Below are 16,539 nucleotides of genomic sequence, written 5' to 3' on the forward strand. Positions count from 1 at the left end.
GTCCACTTGGTGTCCAAAAGTCACGCTAATTCTCAAAATTGCCCACCCTGCCTGTGACAGGGTAAAGCAAGAGGTGAGACATTTCGTAAGTCACAGATTACATTGGGCAGGGAAACTTCTTCTTTGATCAATGCAAATGAATTTCTCTGTGTCCATGGATAGGTCCCATGGTTCTACTTCCTTCGTAATTTCTTATTTGCAACCGAACCGACGATCACGTTACACGCAAGGATATTGTAAGTTAGGCAAGTCAAGTTGAGTCACCCTGCTTCCAATTGTTTCAGTTCTACGCCATCTCCTACTCAAGCCAGGGACCACTCACTGTACAGGATAGGAACTGCAGTCTTAGCTCGGGCCTAAAAGACTCGTCACAGTGATGAATTTACACTAGCGTGGGAAAGAAAGTACTCCGAAATTGAAAAACGAATAATAGGCACAATGTGAGCCACTTGAAAGTAGTTTGTCAATAAACCCCTCAGTATTGTGCAAGTCATATGATAAAAAACACTTTCAGACAATAGTAGTTGAGGTAATGATAGGCTCATGTCGTATAATGCATCCTTTCATGTGGAGGTCAGGTCAAAAACTTGCCCATAGCATTTCAATCAAAAATGGTTTGACTTTAAGACTTACTCAGGTGCAAATCAGTCAAGTTGTTCATTGCTAGGAAATCTTTTATTTTGTTTATGGTACATTTATACACAACATACTTGGTCGCTAACCCAAAATATCCATTGAAAAGACGATGAAGTGAGGAGCAATTGTCATCATGTAAATCTATGAATCTACCAATAGTCTAATGGAAGATCTGTTGCAATGATTAATCATAAAAATGACTTTGCAGACAATTTGGGAAATGTTTTATCACTTAAGAAACGAACTAAAAGCATTGTTTTTAATACGCATTTGTAGGTCCCCACGAAATTTCGCGTCTGTTTTTCAATTAAGCTTGTTAGTTCAATTCAAAAATGAAACCAAGGTTTCAATGCGTTAATATATGTTGATATCATTTACAAATTGATTAAGACCAGTTACAGCCTTGTTCTTGGCCATGGCCTGAAGCCTTGGTCACAATTTTGAGGCAAATGAACAGGACTGATATTAATAATACAAGGAGGCTCAGACGAAGTCATGGTGAAAATAAAATGAATTTTAATTCCCCTTTTCAACTCCCTGACATTTCCGGAATTGTTTGTCAAATTTAATGTCCAAATATATCTTGTGTTAATGCACTATTAGGATATATGTCATCTAATTATTCAGCCCTCTTCATTTCCTTGAGTAATGGCACATCACAATGTTCAAATAGCCCTATAAAGTTTCCAGAGAAATTCCCAACACTTCTTGGCATTTTTCTGCCTCATAAAATCATCGGAAACTATTTTGATTTTTTTTTGCTTATGGCATTCCAGCCCTCATAAAAAAACTTACATACTTAAAACCAGTATAATAATACAATTTTCCAAAACCTTTTAAATGAAAATTGGGTGCACATTTTGTTTGCCCTTGATTACAGATCATAGGATGGTATCATCTATGCACTGCTACCTAGTTACTGGGCATTTAATGGCCCAAATTTCATTGCTTTTAGTTCCAAAATGCCCCAGTTACAGGGTGATTGTATAAGGTGTTACAGAATTTGCTTTGGCAAAAGTGACTATATGTCTGAACCATTTACTTTCAAAATTGATTCCCCAATTGCCAACGGCATTTGCTTTGCATTGAATAAAATTGCAACACTTGTTGAACAACAACTTTCAAAGGAGGAAAGCACAGTTTAGCAAGTCATTTCTAGGGACAGTTCAGAGCATGCCAGCTTTGAGGCTGACGATGGGTGTTGTCTGTAAATATTGTTGGTCAAGAGCAACCAATTAGACTAATCTTTTGTATACTGAAAGAGCCTAAATCCAAAACCTGGTGTATCTAAAGCAGTTTTCAAAGCGGCAATACATGCTTTTGCTTGTGACACTTAATCCCGTCCACCCTGTATATCTTAATGACATATCCCCACGTGGTTTTTGTGAGCGCTTATTTTGAATTACGACCGGGTAAAATATTCACTTTTTCAATAGTAGATGTCTTCACATTCTTCCAAATTGAGGCCAAAGTTCAGCTTAATACGTCTTTTCACGCGGTCACAACATTTAGATCAAGCAAGATGTACTGAATACTGTCTCTGAGCTATATCATGCTATCCAAAAAAGGTCAAAACATGCAATCTCAAGCTTGGAAGGCCAATAAACACCCAATGCCTGTATTTGGAATTAAACCTGCTACTTGATATCTTACCCTTAGAACAAGATCAACACAAAACGCCATTTTACACATCTCATTTGATGAACAACTTATGTCCCTCTTAATCCCCATCAAAATGGGGTCTACCTTTTTTCTTGTGCATTTGCTTGCCAAACTTCATTGGACCTACTCTGGGTTAATCAAATCTTGATTTTAACAGAGATTTAAGAAGGAATTAGATCCATGCCAATCACTATTTCGTTCATTGATTATTAGTGAAACAATAAATTTGCCATTTGAAATATTGCTTATCTGAAATAGAATACTAATATTTGCAATATCTAAATTTAGAGTATTCTAAGCATTACGATTAACCATTTATCAAGTTAGAGGATTTCTTATGTCTTATTCAGCATTACTTGTGTTCACTTTTTCTTAAATCTCACTTACATAAGACTTTGGTTAGACCAGACCATGACAGACCTATGAGAATTTGGCATGCAACAATACCAAAGATTTATTTGGCGTGTTGCCCGCACTGATATCATGGACAACATGAAGAAAAGCTTGTATTGAGGGTCAAAAGTTTCCTTCACCAAGGATGGTGCCCAGGGTTGGACAAATGTACAATGAATTGCTTCATGTGACTGTTCACTGTGAAAAGCCATACTGATAATGACTCGTTCACTGGCACTTTTGAATTGCAATTCAATGAGATTTGATGGGGATTAAAACGGACGTGAATTTTTTCACCAAATGAAATGAAGTATTTGGCGTTTGCAAAACTTTTTAAAGTAATTGTATGTTGGCAGAACAAAGTTTGTGGAAGTGGGTAAATTCCTAACAATGTGATTGGTAATAAAATTGGCCTTCTACTTGTGAGATTCCATGTTGGGAGGTTTTAAGATGATCACAAAGGGTCTCAAAAATAATTTTCCAGTATGCCTTGCTTGATCTAACTGTTGTGACCGCGTGAAAAGACGTATTAAGCTGATTTTTGGCCTCAATTTGAAAGAAAAAGTGAATATTTTACCCAGTTGCAATTCAAAATAAGTGCTCACGAAACCACATGGGGAGTCTCTCATTCAATTTCCCAAGCAATTATATTGATTTTTAACACCACAAAAATGAAGTATTATATTTCTTTTGTTTGCATAACTTTACATTCATTCAAAATGTTATACAACGATATCTAAAACTCCCAAAAAAGTAGATTTTTGATGTTTAATAGAACCATTCACAGAAAACTTAGTTGAGCAGTCACTGAAAATTTCACTAAAATCAATGAAGCCTCAAAGATGCTACTTTTAATCAGTTTCCACAAAGTCTTCAAGAAATGACCAAATCTATAACATTGATTGTTGTATGTATTGGCTCCAGAATTCAAATGAAGGTGTAAGTAAGTGTTCTCATGATGATTGTAAAGCACATTTTTAAAGATAACACTTTTAGTGTTCTTCAAAAGACATTATATAGCATTTTAAGCTATGGCGAGACTTTGCAAATGAAACAAAAATAATCTTTCATCTCTGTGATTTTTAAAATCAATTTTAATTCTAGTTGAAATAATTGGAAATTAAATAGAACTACAACCGGGCCATTTTGGGGGCTAAAAACGATGAAATTTAGGCTATTAAATCCCATGTCACCAGGTAACGGTGTAATAGATGATACCATAATTTATAGTTAAGTGCTTACTAAGTGTGCTCCCAATTTTCATGGAATAGGGTTTTTAAACCTTGGTCTTTATATTGTTTTTAGCCATGTTAATTTTTCATGTGGGCTAGAATACTATGAAGCAATGAAATCAAAGTTGTTCTCTATGACTTTTTGAGGTAGTTAAAGGGTATTTTTACCATTGTGATATGTTACTGCCTAATATAGCAAAAGGTTTTAGGTAGGTTGTCAAATCACCCTCTCATTCCTAAGGGGATGAGTGGCCGGCCATCAGCGGATTGTTTGAGAATTGAGTTCATCTCAGTGCTACATTGGCATTGACATTGGAACAAAACAATATTAAACGAAAACAGTCTACTGGAGGTCTCATCAGCACAGGTTATTATGGATCTGAGTTTCAGATCAGACAATGACTTTGATACTGAATGGCATTACAGGGCTCACTCTCTATCTAAATTCTAACAAACAGCACGTCTTTCCATACGCGTAACCACGTCAATCAAGTCTTGCGCTCTTTTAGAGGTAATCAGTGACAATAACAAATTTCACATCCTTGCACTCGATAGATCTTTTGTCCAGCTAACACATCATCAATATTTCTGATGTGAACAAACAAATAGAAACAAACTTCAAACAAACTCAAACAAAAAAAACCAAGCACAAATGAAAAGAATCATCCGCAATTTAACCAAGTCTAGCATTATAATACAGTGCCAACAAAACCAATGAAAAACGCAAAGCTTGTTTGGTTGAAATTAGGAGGATTAGCAACACTGGACTACTAGAAATTGGATCAGATAATTGCCAGCAAGGAAATATTCCCGAGTGCCAAACAAATAATCAGGGTAACGAGGAATTGGGTACTTTCTGTAGATGAGTAATCATCTCTACTGGCAGCATCAGCCTCGTCGTCAACTTGTGGCCCCGGAGTCAAAGTGAAACCCGGCGAAATTTGGTCTGCCCGCCCGAGTGAGACCTCTGAACCTCCGGTATTCCTCTGGAATTCTGGCACTCTAGCATTGCACTCTTCAGTACAGTGCTATAGAAACTGCTGTGTTGTTCCAGCCTAACCTGAGTTGATCGGAGGTCCCCTGGGGCTTGTCTAGCTTACTTTTCGCCATGGACCCGGCTTTGATCTTGCTCACCGTTATTGTGGGACTCATTCTAGTGGGGGGATTCGTTCTAGCCCAAAAGATCGGCTCAGGCTCCAAGACCGCGGAGGGAGTCGCCGATCATAAATCGGACCCGTCTGCTAACAAGACGAACAGGACGCATCCCGGCCAGGAGGCCAATTGCATTGGCCAGCAGGTAATGAATGGACCCATTCCAGAGTAATTAAGAATTGTCCCACCATATCATTGGAGACGACTTTCAGCGGTTAAAAGAGTGCTAAATGAAGTAGGCATGATAAGACATACTTGCAACACCCGTCCATCATCCATGCAGCTCATTCAATTCAACATGTGCCTACTGTCACGCATGTCCTACATACCCTACATAAAGTCATGTGTTCATAGCTGGTTTTTCTTTCCTGGGACAGAACACCCATGTTGGCGGGGGGAAGAAGAAGGCTATGCTCAATTCAAAGCGATCCGGACCCGCCAAGGACACATTCCAACATCCTTGGCTGGTGAGCACGCTCAAAGGACATAGTGGACGCGTGTTGGACTTGGATCTGAGCGAGAACGGCAAGTGGCTCGCCAGTTGCGATAGCGATCGAAGCGTGATCCTGTGGACCGTAAAGGAGTTCCGGGACAAGGAGCACAAGACTATTCGTTGCAACGTCAACTACGACCATGCCACCAAAGTCAAGTGGAGTCCGGATAGTAAGGCCTTCATCGTTCAAAAGGCCACTGAAAACCGGGCTGAAGTGTACAAATTGGGCAAGAAAGAGGACGGCAGTGTGGGCAACATCCAACCTTGTGTCACATTCCCTGCCCAGCACGAAACCGACGTGATTGGCTTGGGCTTTTCGCCTACGGGCAAGTTTGTGATGACCTGCTCGGATAAGACCTCGCTCCTGATTTGGAGCATTCATGGCGACGTTTTGGCCTCACTCGATACCTACCACATGACCACCTATTGCGCCAAAGTCTCGCCCTGTGGGAAGTTTGTGGCCTCCTCCGGCTTCACGCCCGATGTCAAAGTGTGGGAAGTGAAATTCAAGCGTACCGGCGAGTTTGAGAAAGTGGCGCGGGCCTTCGAGCTCACCGGTCACACATCGGGTGTGTTCAGCTTCGATTTTAGTGCTGACTCGAGCCGCATGGCTACCGTCTCCAAAGATGGAACGTGGAAGATCTTCAAAACCAACGTGGAGTTCGAACGGGGCCAAGACCCCAGTCAAGTGGCGTCCGGTAAGTTTCCTCAAGCGGATGAGAGAACCCTGATTGCGCTGTCGGCTAACGGTCAAGTCGTGGCCATTGCTCGCCAAACGAGTGTCCACTTCTTCTCGGCAGTGACCACAGAAGACATGGGCCAAATCCACAATCTGCACACCAGCCCAATCACGAGTATCTTGTTTGATCGTGAAGATAGGTGGTTCCTCACGGCGGGCGATAAGCATATCCGAGTATTCAAGAACATCCCGGGACTCACGCTCCAAAAAAGAGAACTGGAGAAGAAAGTCGCGTCAGCGAGTACATCCGGTTTGAAAGATCGACTGATGTCACAAATTCAAGATATTGATATTCAACTGACGTCTAACGTTGGCAAGAAATAGACAGAAAGTTTGATTTTCATATGGTCTCGTGTCGCGGATGGCAAGATTAGTTTATTTTCAATCTTATGCGGTTCACATATTTGACATGATGTCCCTGGTCTGTGATATGTCAATAAATATAATGTCGTGATACAGGAGGAAGATTTTAAGTTTTGCGATGGCTTAAAAAATAGCTTTTGGCCAGAAGTAGGGATCTCCGTACCAAACTATATGTGGCAAGCAGCCCTGTGCTTATGAGGTATTGTTCTTCTTTTTTCTGCATAATTGGGGTCATTTGGTCTGACATGTTGTCGTTACATCCATCTTATCACGGGCTTCTCTCCTGAGATATGGTCGCGTATCCAAAATTAGTTCCTTTTCCACGAAAGCATTTGACTATCACAGCGAGAGTCAGGATAACGAAGAGCAGTATCCCAATGCTGACCGATACGAACGTGATGAATTCCATAGTTAGATCGTCTTCTTGATCCCCCAGAGAGCACTCTTGAGCCCAATGGGATTCAGGACGCAAGTTAACCGTCAGGCGGTCAAAATCGTCCAAAGGGCACAACTCTTGACATCCCGGTAGTTGCAGCGAGTAAGGCTCTCGTGAAGAGTCATTTCGGTACAAGATTCGGACGAAGTACTTAGGCTGATGGGGCTTAAATGTGCTCAAAAGTTCAACCAAAACGGACGAAGCGTAAGGCGGAGCCACAACTGGGTCTAACAATTCAAGGGCATTCAGAAGACTGGCTATCGTTGTGTCTGAAATCGGGCCAATCAACAGAAGCATTATTATGAGTAGTCAGTAGTCAGTCTGTCTTTTAAAACATATCTTGTTCATCAACTTACCGTGTCCCGAATACATGTGCATTTTTCGGGGATTCTCTCCACTTTGAATTTTTCGGAAAGTAGTCAGAATATCCGAGATAAGCGGGCCTGCCGTCAGTCGCTTCAATTCACGAGTCCAAGTTGAAACAATAAAACTCAAATCACGAAGATATTTCATCTTATCGGGAAAAACAGATTGCGTCCATTTTGGAAGTGTTTTGTTGTAGATCCGTTCAATAAAGAGAGTGTCATAGATATAGTCCACTTCCACCATATTCGTGATGCTCGTCCCAGAGTGCTCCGTTAAATATCCATAGAGTTCCTTGTGTTGCTGGTTCAACTTGTGCACCTCGTCAGAGGCCAAGACTTCATCTTGGGCTTTATCTCGGCGAGGACACTTGGCATGGTTGGACAAAAGATTGTCAATGTCGCCCGGAACCGTATGGATAGGAATGGGTTGCCACAGCAATTGGTCATTCCATACCTCGGTACCAATAGGTGGGAACAGGCCCGCCAAATTTGACCCGGCACTCATCAAGGTACGATCAAAATCGGTGGATCGAACATATATCAAAGATTCCCTACATCATGGAGCAAGTTCCAAGTGATATGATATTCACCACACAAATTGCTTTTACCCACTCACCCATATTTTTGGCCCAAGAGTTGTCCATATCGCGCTCGCAAATATTGGCCTAATGCGTACTACAAAGGTAAAGAATACTGCCGATTCAATATTGGTGACAGTGACAAAGGCATCGGCATCAACCTGAGAATCAATCTCACCTGCATTTGTTTCCCTCGTACGGTGAGCTGACCGAATCCCACGGGCCTAGAGATCAAAGGGCATTTAAAGTACAAAATAAAGCACTCCAATCTCGACTGGTTGGACCCTCACTCACCATTCCGATGCGTCCTTATACGGGTCAGTGGGGTAGGGATCTATGGGCGTTCGGTCTCCATGACGATAGATAACCGTCACAAATTTGACTTTGAGCTCAGATTCCAGGGGCTGGATGGGAGCCACAACATCCACTCCCCGAGACTGGACCAGGCTGATCGCCAACAGAATCAAGAGGAACCCGCGCAACATCGAGTCTGAGAACTGGACGACGTGAAAGGGAAACAACGCCTCTGCCTCTACTGGTCAAGTGTCGCACCAGTAGACCAGTAGACCACTAGACCGCTAGATGCGGTCTGGGAGTGATTTCCCGATTTTGCCCAAGACTTGATACTAGCCTTTTGGGCGTCTCTGAGTGTGACGCGTTTTATGTGGTTGAGGTGCTTCCCAGCCAGCCAATGCTCTTGGTGATTTCGCTGGTTGCGTCGGATCAATGGAGTCCCGCCATTTTGCGTTGGGGTCAGCTCATCATCCGACGATATGATTGACCTGGAGGAAAGAGTCTGTGTTTCCGAGATCGATCGATCGATCGGTTGGGTGGTCAGTCCGTCTTTCGCCAGGGGCGATCGAGTGGTCCTGAATGTATGGAGTTGGATGGAGTCCATGCACGAGTCAGACGGGCGTGAGGGAACTCCTTCTTCTCCTGACGCCTCCAGGGAATGTTTCTCCACGAGAAGAAAGAGTCAGTCAATGAATAAGACGACCCCTTCGTTCGTTGGAGTCTCCCTCCCTGTCTCTCCTACCCTCGTCACCCAAGTTGTTCTTTCCTTCTTGCGCCTGTCTGTGGTTGGCCCTTGGCCCTTGTGCATCCACCCACCTCTGTCGCGCCTTCCAGCCGTCCAGGGCTGGTGGGTGAGCTCGTCGTCGTCGTCGTCGTCGCCTAGGCTCGCCTAGGCTCGCCTCGTGCCTCGTTGTTGCCTCGTCTTGTTTTCCCCTTCGTTCGTAAGTGCGATCTGGGTTCTGGCCGTGTTTGCCGTGCTCTATATTTCCTAAGCCTTCTTGTGGTGCTCCGTCCTCATTCAATCCTTACGCCTTCCTCCTCATGCCTTATCCCAGCGACCCTCTACAATAACATTGATCCATCGATCAATAGACAGATGATTATGATGACGATGATCATGAATGCACCTAGGAATGGACTGCTGATTGGATGAGTCAGATTGCTTGTAGGATTGATGTCATGATTGAATCAATTCAAAACATACATCAGCTGGGCTAGAAGAAAGGTCAGAGTTTCTAGATCTGGCGGCGGGCAAGAAAGTGCCCTCATCCATATCTTCATGTTTTGGATGTTGCCCTTTCCAATTTTGCTGCATTCGTTTTATTACACCGCTACATTCCCCAACTGTTACAAAATCCGACCACTTGAACACCCTTTGTCCTCGCTACGTCTGACGTGGCTGGCGACCTGACTGAGGACATTTTGATGTTCACTTTGTCCTTTACCTATTCTAAAAGGGGTTTACTATGACATACAAAAACTGGCAGAACCGTCTGGGGCTCTAGTCCCTTCAGTCCCTTCAATGACGTCTTACGAACAAAATATTCACCCTTCTGGGAGGTATTACGCCCGATTTTCCCAGTTATCTGGCCTTTTAAGCTCCATAAAAAATGGCAATCCTGAACATTAAGGATAAGAGAGGCAAGAGAGCGTTCAAAGTGTAGCCGGGGATTTCATCGGTGTCGTCATTCTTCCTGACCAACGAGCCAACTCCAAAAGCACCGCCAACTTAAGGGAAATGATGATCAAGCAAGTAGGGAGGAATCCACCTAACCTTTGCCCATCCGACCACAGACTTAGAGAACATTTTTCAGTCTTACTCCTTCTAAAGTTCCCAAAGATGCTTTTTAAGGTGATTCAATCAGAAGCTTATCTATGCAACAACTATACATGCTAAATAGTATGCATTGCGAGTTCTATCCTTTTCCATATCACGAGATAAAAAAATGGCATGTCAATAAAGGCTCGGCAGCTTCGAAAATGTATTATGTTCCAAAGAAAGGTGCAGCTTTGGCTTTTTTTTCCTGTTCTTTAGTGGATTTATGTTAGGTGAAATCTTATTGTTTTTCTAATGGTGCGTCTACACGAGAAACATCTTGTCACAAAGTTTCCCTAACAATTTCGAAAATGTTTGGTATTTGACATACTCTGCTCTGAGGCGTCTACCCGCGAAACTACCCCATCAAAATAGTTTGACAAATATTTTGATTGCTAATCAGATGAACTTGCAAGTGATCGTATCATTTCCCAATGGGTCTTGAATTCATTCCATGTTTTTGTTATGCACAGTAAACGAGATGATCAGTATAATGAATAGAGGGAAGACTAAACACCGATGGGCACAATCATAATGAGAATGTTCCTCTTTCCAACAACGTCCTGTTTTGCCAATTTCATTCTGCGCGTTCATATGTTGGCTGAAACCGATTACTACTTGAAGGCATGTTTTGCCTCTTTCTATCAACCCTACAATAAGACACCTGATGATTCACTTTTAACATTTTTGCTTTCGAAAGGTTTTCAAAATTCATTTCGACTGTAAATCATAAACCAACTATTTGTAAACGAAAACCCATCCTATTTTCCAACTCATTATAATCGTGAATAAATGGACAGCAATTCTCCTACAATATCTACTATGTTACAACTATTAAATAGCCGAGTACGGGTCGAAATATTACAACCATTTATAATCCAAAGGTCACGTTATAAACGTAAGCGATGAGTAAGCAAGATTAAGACAATATGGGTATTTGTATACAAGTAACATTACAGAGGGCATTGACTAAAATATGTTCAGTTTTCAGGAACAAATAAGGACCCGCCCACAAGTACAGACGATTTGACAGGGATGGTGATGGTCATGGGCAGCATTAAGGTAATGAGTCAGTGGGTAGGACTCGATCCGGTCAGATATTGCTGATCTGGCTTTCATGGCTAAAAATGAGCGGGCGGAAAATTTGCGGAATAACAGCTAAAAGTGTCTTGCTGGTCTCCATGCTTAAGTCTCAAGGGTGTAGAGCTCAATGAAGGCCGCGGGTGCCGGCCGAGGGCTGAATGGCCACAACTAATAAGCCCCTAGAACCTCAATGGGCCGATGATTCCGTTGTCTCTGATGATCTGATCCAACTTCAATTAGTTTAGTCTTTGGACAAGGAATCCAGCCAGGTTTGGGTTGGCTTGCTCAAGGATAAACGTTTATCTCCACCGATTTGTTGGCAGTGCTCATTTTTTAATTTATGACAAAACATTTAAAGGCTTAGATAGAGACTTTAAGGGTTATTAATATCGTGTTAGGTTAGGTTAGGTAAGTTTAAATTTAAAAAAGTAGCACCGCCAACTAATTGGTTGAGAATAACGTTTATCCCCAGGGTGAGTAGGTTCACTCGGGTCAATGCTTCAATTATCTGGATGGGAGAAGATGAATCCGGATTCCGGAGATACCGTCAGTCATCAGATTGACATTGACCACTAGTCACCAGATTAATATCAATCACCTCTCATCAGTTTCATACCAATCATCCCTATTTGGATTCAAACGGACTTTCAGAGTCCGATTTTGGTACTTTAGTTGCGTGATTATCAATTTGGAGCATTGCGTTACGGAATCATCACTGCCATCCTCAACACCATGATTCATCCAAAGAACATCTTTTTTTACCCTTGCCTTACACGCGTCTCGTTTTTTGATTAGATAGGAATGGATTGAGTAGGGCTCTGAATCTAGAAGAGAACAAAAGTGAGACCAGTGCACCATAGGAATTTAATTTTAATTCCTTTACAAAACAATAAGTTTAACTGGGCCCCAGATCCAAATCAAACGCGTTTGCATAATATTCTCTGATTCTACTTGTCATATACGGCTTTAGCTACCCTTCAGGCACCCTTTAACGTACTTTTAATGTTGCAAATGTCAGTTGTTGAGCCACTTTCTATATTTCTATTTGAAAAATGCCTAGTTTGAATCTGGTGTTGCTGTGATTGCAGATAAGGATGCCTGAAAAGTAACTTAAACCTTAGAACTAACTCTTAAAGCACAAATATTTACAAAAATGTGTTTGGTTTTGATCCGGGATCCATGTAAACTCAATGTTTTGGAACAGAATTGAAGGTTCAAAATTAACTGCAATGGTGCTCTGACCTCCCTGTTGCACTCTTTTAATACAGGGCACTAGGAGTGCAAAGAAAATGAAACTATGTAAGACCAATATTAAATGAGTGAAACAGGCCAAGCTGAAATTTCTATGAGATGTTGTAAAATGTGACAAGCGCCATTTTCACATTTGTGAATTAACTTGAATGAAGTTTTACTCATTTCACAAACTTAGAATAGTTGGTAGCTTATCAAAAATCATAGACCAATGCTACATGAGCAAACATATCTATAGACCTTTGTCTTAGGAACCAGGTGAGCAAAACCCTTTTCATAAGTCCACAGGGATGAATTGTATGGCTCTTGTGCATATACACATGCATGAAACTGAACATGCCATATTCAGCTTTAAACAAAATAATTGTCCATAATCAAGGAACAAGTTATTGACCCCTCGGTTCCTTTTAGCCTGTGGCTGGTTTGGCTTCATCGTGTTATATTGAAAGTAATAAAGGTGGGGCTTCATGAAAACTGTTGAGGCGTGCATCAAAACCATCCATCAAACATAAAGCCACGTTTTTGCAATCACGTGACTAAACTACCAAAATCGGACTCTGAAAGTCCGTTTGACTATTTGGATGGGCACCCATCACCCAATCTGGTCCAAGGATGGGTATCAATCCAATGATCCGATCACTGGTCACACTGGAGTGATATTTTGTTCTCCATCTCGGGAACCTGAGTATGCAAATGAAGCAAAAAATACTACCAGACCAAACTCAAAGCCAAATGTGCATTTCCAAAAACAGAAATGCGAAGTCCTGCTTATATGTTTATGCATTTCAATGATAAATATGATTTAAATATTTGGTCGCTTTTAGTGCAATGTTTTTACCCGCCTTCCTGATGAGTCTTTGGGCACTCTCTTTCTCTTTCCTTTCTTCCATAATATAAAACACCAGGTGCCCAAGACTAGCTCGCTTGGCAAATGCGGAAGCAGGGCTATGTTTGGCAGTAGATTTTAAGATAAATTCAAATGATAATGCATGTGAAAAACAACCTATAAGGGCATTCTTGTAACATAAAAACTTATCCATAATTGTAATTGGATTGCTATTGAAGGAAAAAATAGAGCGTCCTCTTTGAAAATCAGTCTCTAGAGGACACGCTTTACGCTCTCAACCTCCGCTAGGGGCATCCTTGTTCTTTTTGTGCTTTAATTTTGAGAGTCCATTGCTACATGTATTTGAACGAACTTTCTTGGACCATCAAACAAGATGTACTTTGATATTATGTCAAAATTAAGCACTGAGTGTTTTTTTGTAAATAAGCATGATTTTTTTGCGAATCTTCAACAAGTTTTTCCGATGAACTCAAGCCAATATTGAGAGGTGCTTCAGCCATTGTTTGGGCACAACCTTTTTGCCCCCATCAACTCCACGTTTTGTCCATCAAATTGGGCAGTATATCGGCTCCGTGCAAATCTGTGAAGCGGGCTAAATGGGCAGGTTCTCAAATCTGAAATTTCTTGAACTATTTGAAATAAGACGACAAATAGATCGAGAGAAAGGTTGAGTGAGTGAGTACGAGAGTGCGTGAGTTGATGAATGACAAAGCAAAATCCTGCGTTGGCAACTGCCCGTCTTCCCTGGAGCAGCACTTGAAGAACGACTAATCGCTCGTGAGACTCATCTGGTGGAGCGTTCACACCAATCAACCCGTCCCTCCCTTCCCGGTTCTCGGTATTGTTGATCCACTGATCTATTGACAGCCCTCACTCATGTCGTCCAGCGGAGCCGTGGCGGCGGGTGCCACGACGCCCCGAGATCCGGCCAGGGATCCGCCCCGAGATGCGGCTCGAGACAAAGCCTTGCACGATTACCAGAAGAAGTTACTGGAGCACAAAGAGATCGAGGCCAAGCTGAAGACGATGCGCGAGGACTCCAAGGCCCTGAGCCAGCAATACGACAAGTCCGAGAACGACCTGAAGGCCCTGCAGAGCGTGGGCCAGATTGTGGGCGAAGTATTGCGCCAACTCACGGAAGAGAAGTTCATCGTGAAGGCCACCAACGGGCCCCGCTACGTGGTGGGCTGTCGCCGACAACTAGACAAGAGCAAGCTCAAGCCCAGCACGCGCGTAGCCCTGGACATGACCACGCTCACCATCATGCGGTACTTGCCGCGCGAGGTCGACCCTCTGGTCTACAATATGTCTCACGAGGATCCGGGCGACGTGAGCTACTCGGCCATTGGCGGGCTCTCCGAGCAGATCCGAGAGTTGCGGGAGGTGATCGAGTTACCTCTGCTGAATCCCGAGTTGTTTCAACGCGTGGGCATCACCCCGCCCAAGGGATGCTTATTGTACGGCCCTCCAGGCACGGGCAAAACCTTGTTGGCACGAGCCGTGGCCAGTCAGCTGGACGCTAATTTCTTGAAGGTCGTGTCTTCGGCCATTGTGGACAAATATATCGGCGAATCGGCTCGCCTCATTCGGGAGATGTTCAACTACGCCCGCGATCATCAGCCGTGTATCATCTTCATGGACGAGATTGACGCGATTGGCGGACGCCGCTTTTCAGAGGGCACTTCGGCCGATCGCGAGATTCAACGGACGCTCATGGAGCTCCTGAATCAAATGGATGGATTTGATGTGCTGGGCAAGGTCAAGATGATCATGGCCACCAATCGTCCGGACACGTTGGACCCGGCTCTCCTGCGTCCGGGTCGTTTAGATCGAAAGATCGAAATCCCTTTGCCTAATGAACAGTCGCGCTTGGAAATTCTCAAGATCCACGCCGGTCCCATAACCAAGCACGGCGAGATCGACTACGAAGCCGTGGTCAAGCTCTCGGATGGGTTCAACGGTGCCGATTTGCGGAACGTGTGCACTGAAGCCGGACTGTTTGCCATCCGAGCCGAGCGCGAGTATGTCATGGAAGAGGACTTTATGAAAGCCGTGCGAAAGGTGGCCGAGAACAAGAAATTGGAAACCAAACTCGACTATAAGCCCTTGTAATTCACATTATTGCTCTTTCTTGTACGTTCCCCCTTCATCCGTATCTCCCATGCCGCCGATTGGTTCGAGTGACATTCAGAGGCCCAACCGCCAAAAAATACATCATACACGTTTATTATCCTGACGACCTAATACGAGTTGAATCATGAGATGACTGAGTGGGCTCCGCTTCCTTCAGGAGCGCTTCGGGTTAAAGATGAGCACTTTGCCCTCTAAATGGGCTTCTTGAATCTCTTGGGCTCGATGCGATCCGTCGCAAAACGGCCGATGCGCGGTCTGCTTACAGTTGCAAAACCACACGTCCTTGTCCTCGGTGGCCACGTACTTGACCGGGCCGCCTTGGACCATGCCCTGGATGTAGCGATTGCGGTGCGAGTCGTCGCAAAACGGCTGACTGTGCGACAGACCGCAGCCGCACCACGTGTACACGCGATGCTTTTGGACGGCCACTTTGAAGGGTTTATTGTCGTACACATGTCCTTTGTCCGGTGGGATGCGGTGGCCATAGACCTCGTTAACCGGGTTGTGGAACTGATCCTCGAACGGAATCCGGGTTTTCTTGGTCCATCGTTTGGCCGAGGACGGGGCCGAGAGGGACAAGGACCGAGGGATTACACCCACTAATCTCAGGGCTGGTTGGGCGACCTGCACCCACTGGAACATGACTGCAGTGCCTCAACTCAGTCCAACGCGACCAAGCCCAGAAAAGTCTGCTTGGGGTTGGTTCCGGGGGTCTCGTTTCTTCAAACGAAGGCCAAAGGCAAAGCTATTAATGGATCAATCTGTTATAAACCGGCTCTCTATCGCTTTCGAGAAGTCGATAGTTCAATGGATGGAGATGAAAGCGCGTCTGTATATATGTATGTAGTGTGTACATAGGTATGGATGGATGTAGGTTTCGTGAATGTAGGCTGGTGTGCGTCTGCCATCAGCTGTTATAAGAACTAAACATACCTCGGACGGAGGTGGCTGGCTTTATATTGGAAAGTAATGGAAAGTTATGGAATGTTCCATAAGCCATGCGAGAACGCAAGCCTATCTGGTAGGATAAATACCTCTTTATCGTCCAATGACATCAATCAGATGT

The 16,539-nt window shown here is 43.5% G+C and overlaps 4 protein-coding genes and 1 long non-coding RNA gene across 6 annotated transcripts; 2 read left to right on the forward strand and 3 right to left on the reverse strand.

Moving 5' to 3' along the window:
• Positions 1-4,757: 4,757 nt before the first annotated feature.
• On the forward strand, positions 4,758-6,650 carry LOC131889584 (transducin beta-like protein 2; the record flags this gene model as incomplete). The annotated part of the gene is given in 2 exon segments (XM_059238721.1): positions 4,758-5,220; positions 5,453-6,650. Coding segments are annotated over 2 exon segments (1,368 nt in total). The 3' UTR covers positions 6,632-6,650.
• A 12-nt stretch (positions 6,651-6,662) lies between these two features.
• LOC131889585 (prostatic acid phosphatase-like) lies at positions 6,663-9,428 on the reverse strand. The gene is made up of 5 exons (XM_059238722.1): positions 8,344-9,428; positions 8,228-8,273; positions 8,088-8,146; positions 7,463-8,022; positions 6,663-7,375 (listed from the first exon to the last, which is right to left on the reverse strand). Exons 1-5 carry the CDS (start codon positions 8,532-8,534, stop codon positions 6,939-6,941), a joined length of 1,293 nt encoding a protein of 430 aa, XP_059094705.1. The 5' UTR covers positions 8,535-9,428; the 3' UTR covers positions 6,663-6,938.
• A 1,584-nt stretch (positions 9,429-11,012) lies between these two features.
• On the reverse strand, positions 11,013-12,221 carry LOC131889610 (uncharacterized). 2 transcript variants are annotated; one of them, XR_009374213.1, is made up of 2 exons: positions 11,703-12,221; positions 11,013-11,522 (listed from the first exon to the last, which is right to left on the reverse strand). It is a non-coding gene; the product is annotated as an uncharacterized LOC131889610 (long non-coding RNA). The 2 variants fall into 2 exon arrangements; XR_009374212.1 differs by having other exon boundaries at positions 11,841-11,890.
• A 1,831-nt stretch (positions 12,222-14,052) lies between these two features.
• Positions 14,053-15,576, forward strand: LOC131889587 (26S proteasome regulatory subunit 10B). The gene has a single exon (XM_059238725.1). It carries the CDS (start codon positions 14,217-14,219, stop codon positions 15,450-15,452), a length of 1,236 nt encoding a protein of 411 aa, XP_059094708.1. The 5' UTR covers positions 14,053-14,216; the 3' UTR covers positions 15,453-15,576.
• On the reverse strand, positions 15,551-16,325 carry LOC131889604 (CDGSH iron-sulfur domain-containing protein 3, mitochondrial-like). Its single transcript, XM_059238743.1, has one exon. The coding sequence runs from the start codon at positions 16,113-16,115 to the stop codon at positions 15,627-15,629; it is 489 nt and encodes a 162-aa protein (XP_059094726.1). The 5' UTR covers positions 16,116-16,325; the 3' UTR covers positions 15,551-15,626.
• Between the last annotated feature and the right edge of the window lie 214 nt (positions 16,326-16,539).

The sequence above is a fragment of the Tigriopus californicus genome, chromosome 10 (assembly GCF_007210705.1).
Source record: "Tigriopus californicus strain San Diego chromosome 10, Tcal_SD_v2.1, whole genome shotgun sequence".
Classification (NCBI taxonomy): Eukaryota; Metazoa; Arthropoda; class Copepoda; order Harpacticoida; family Harpacticidae; genus Tigriopus; species Tigriopus californicus.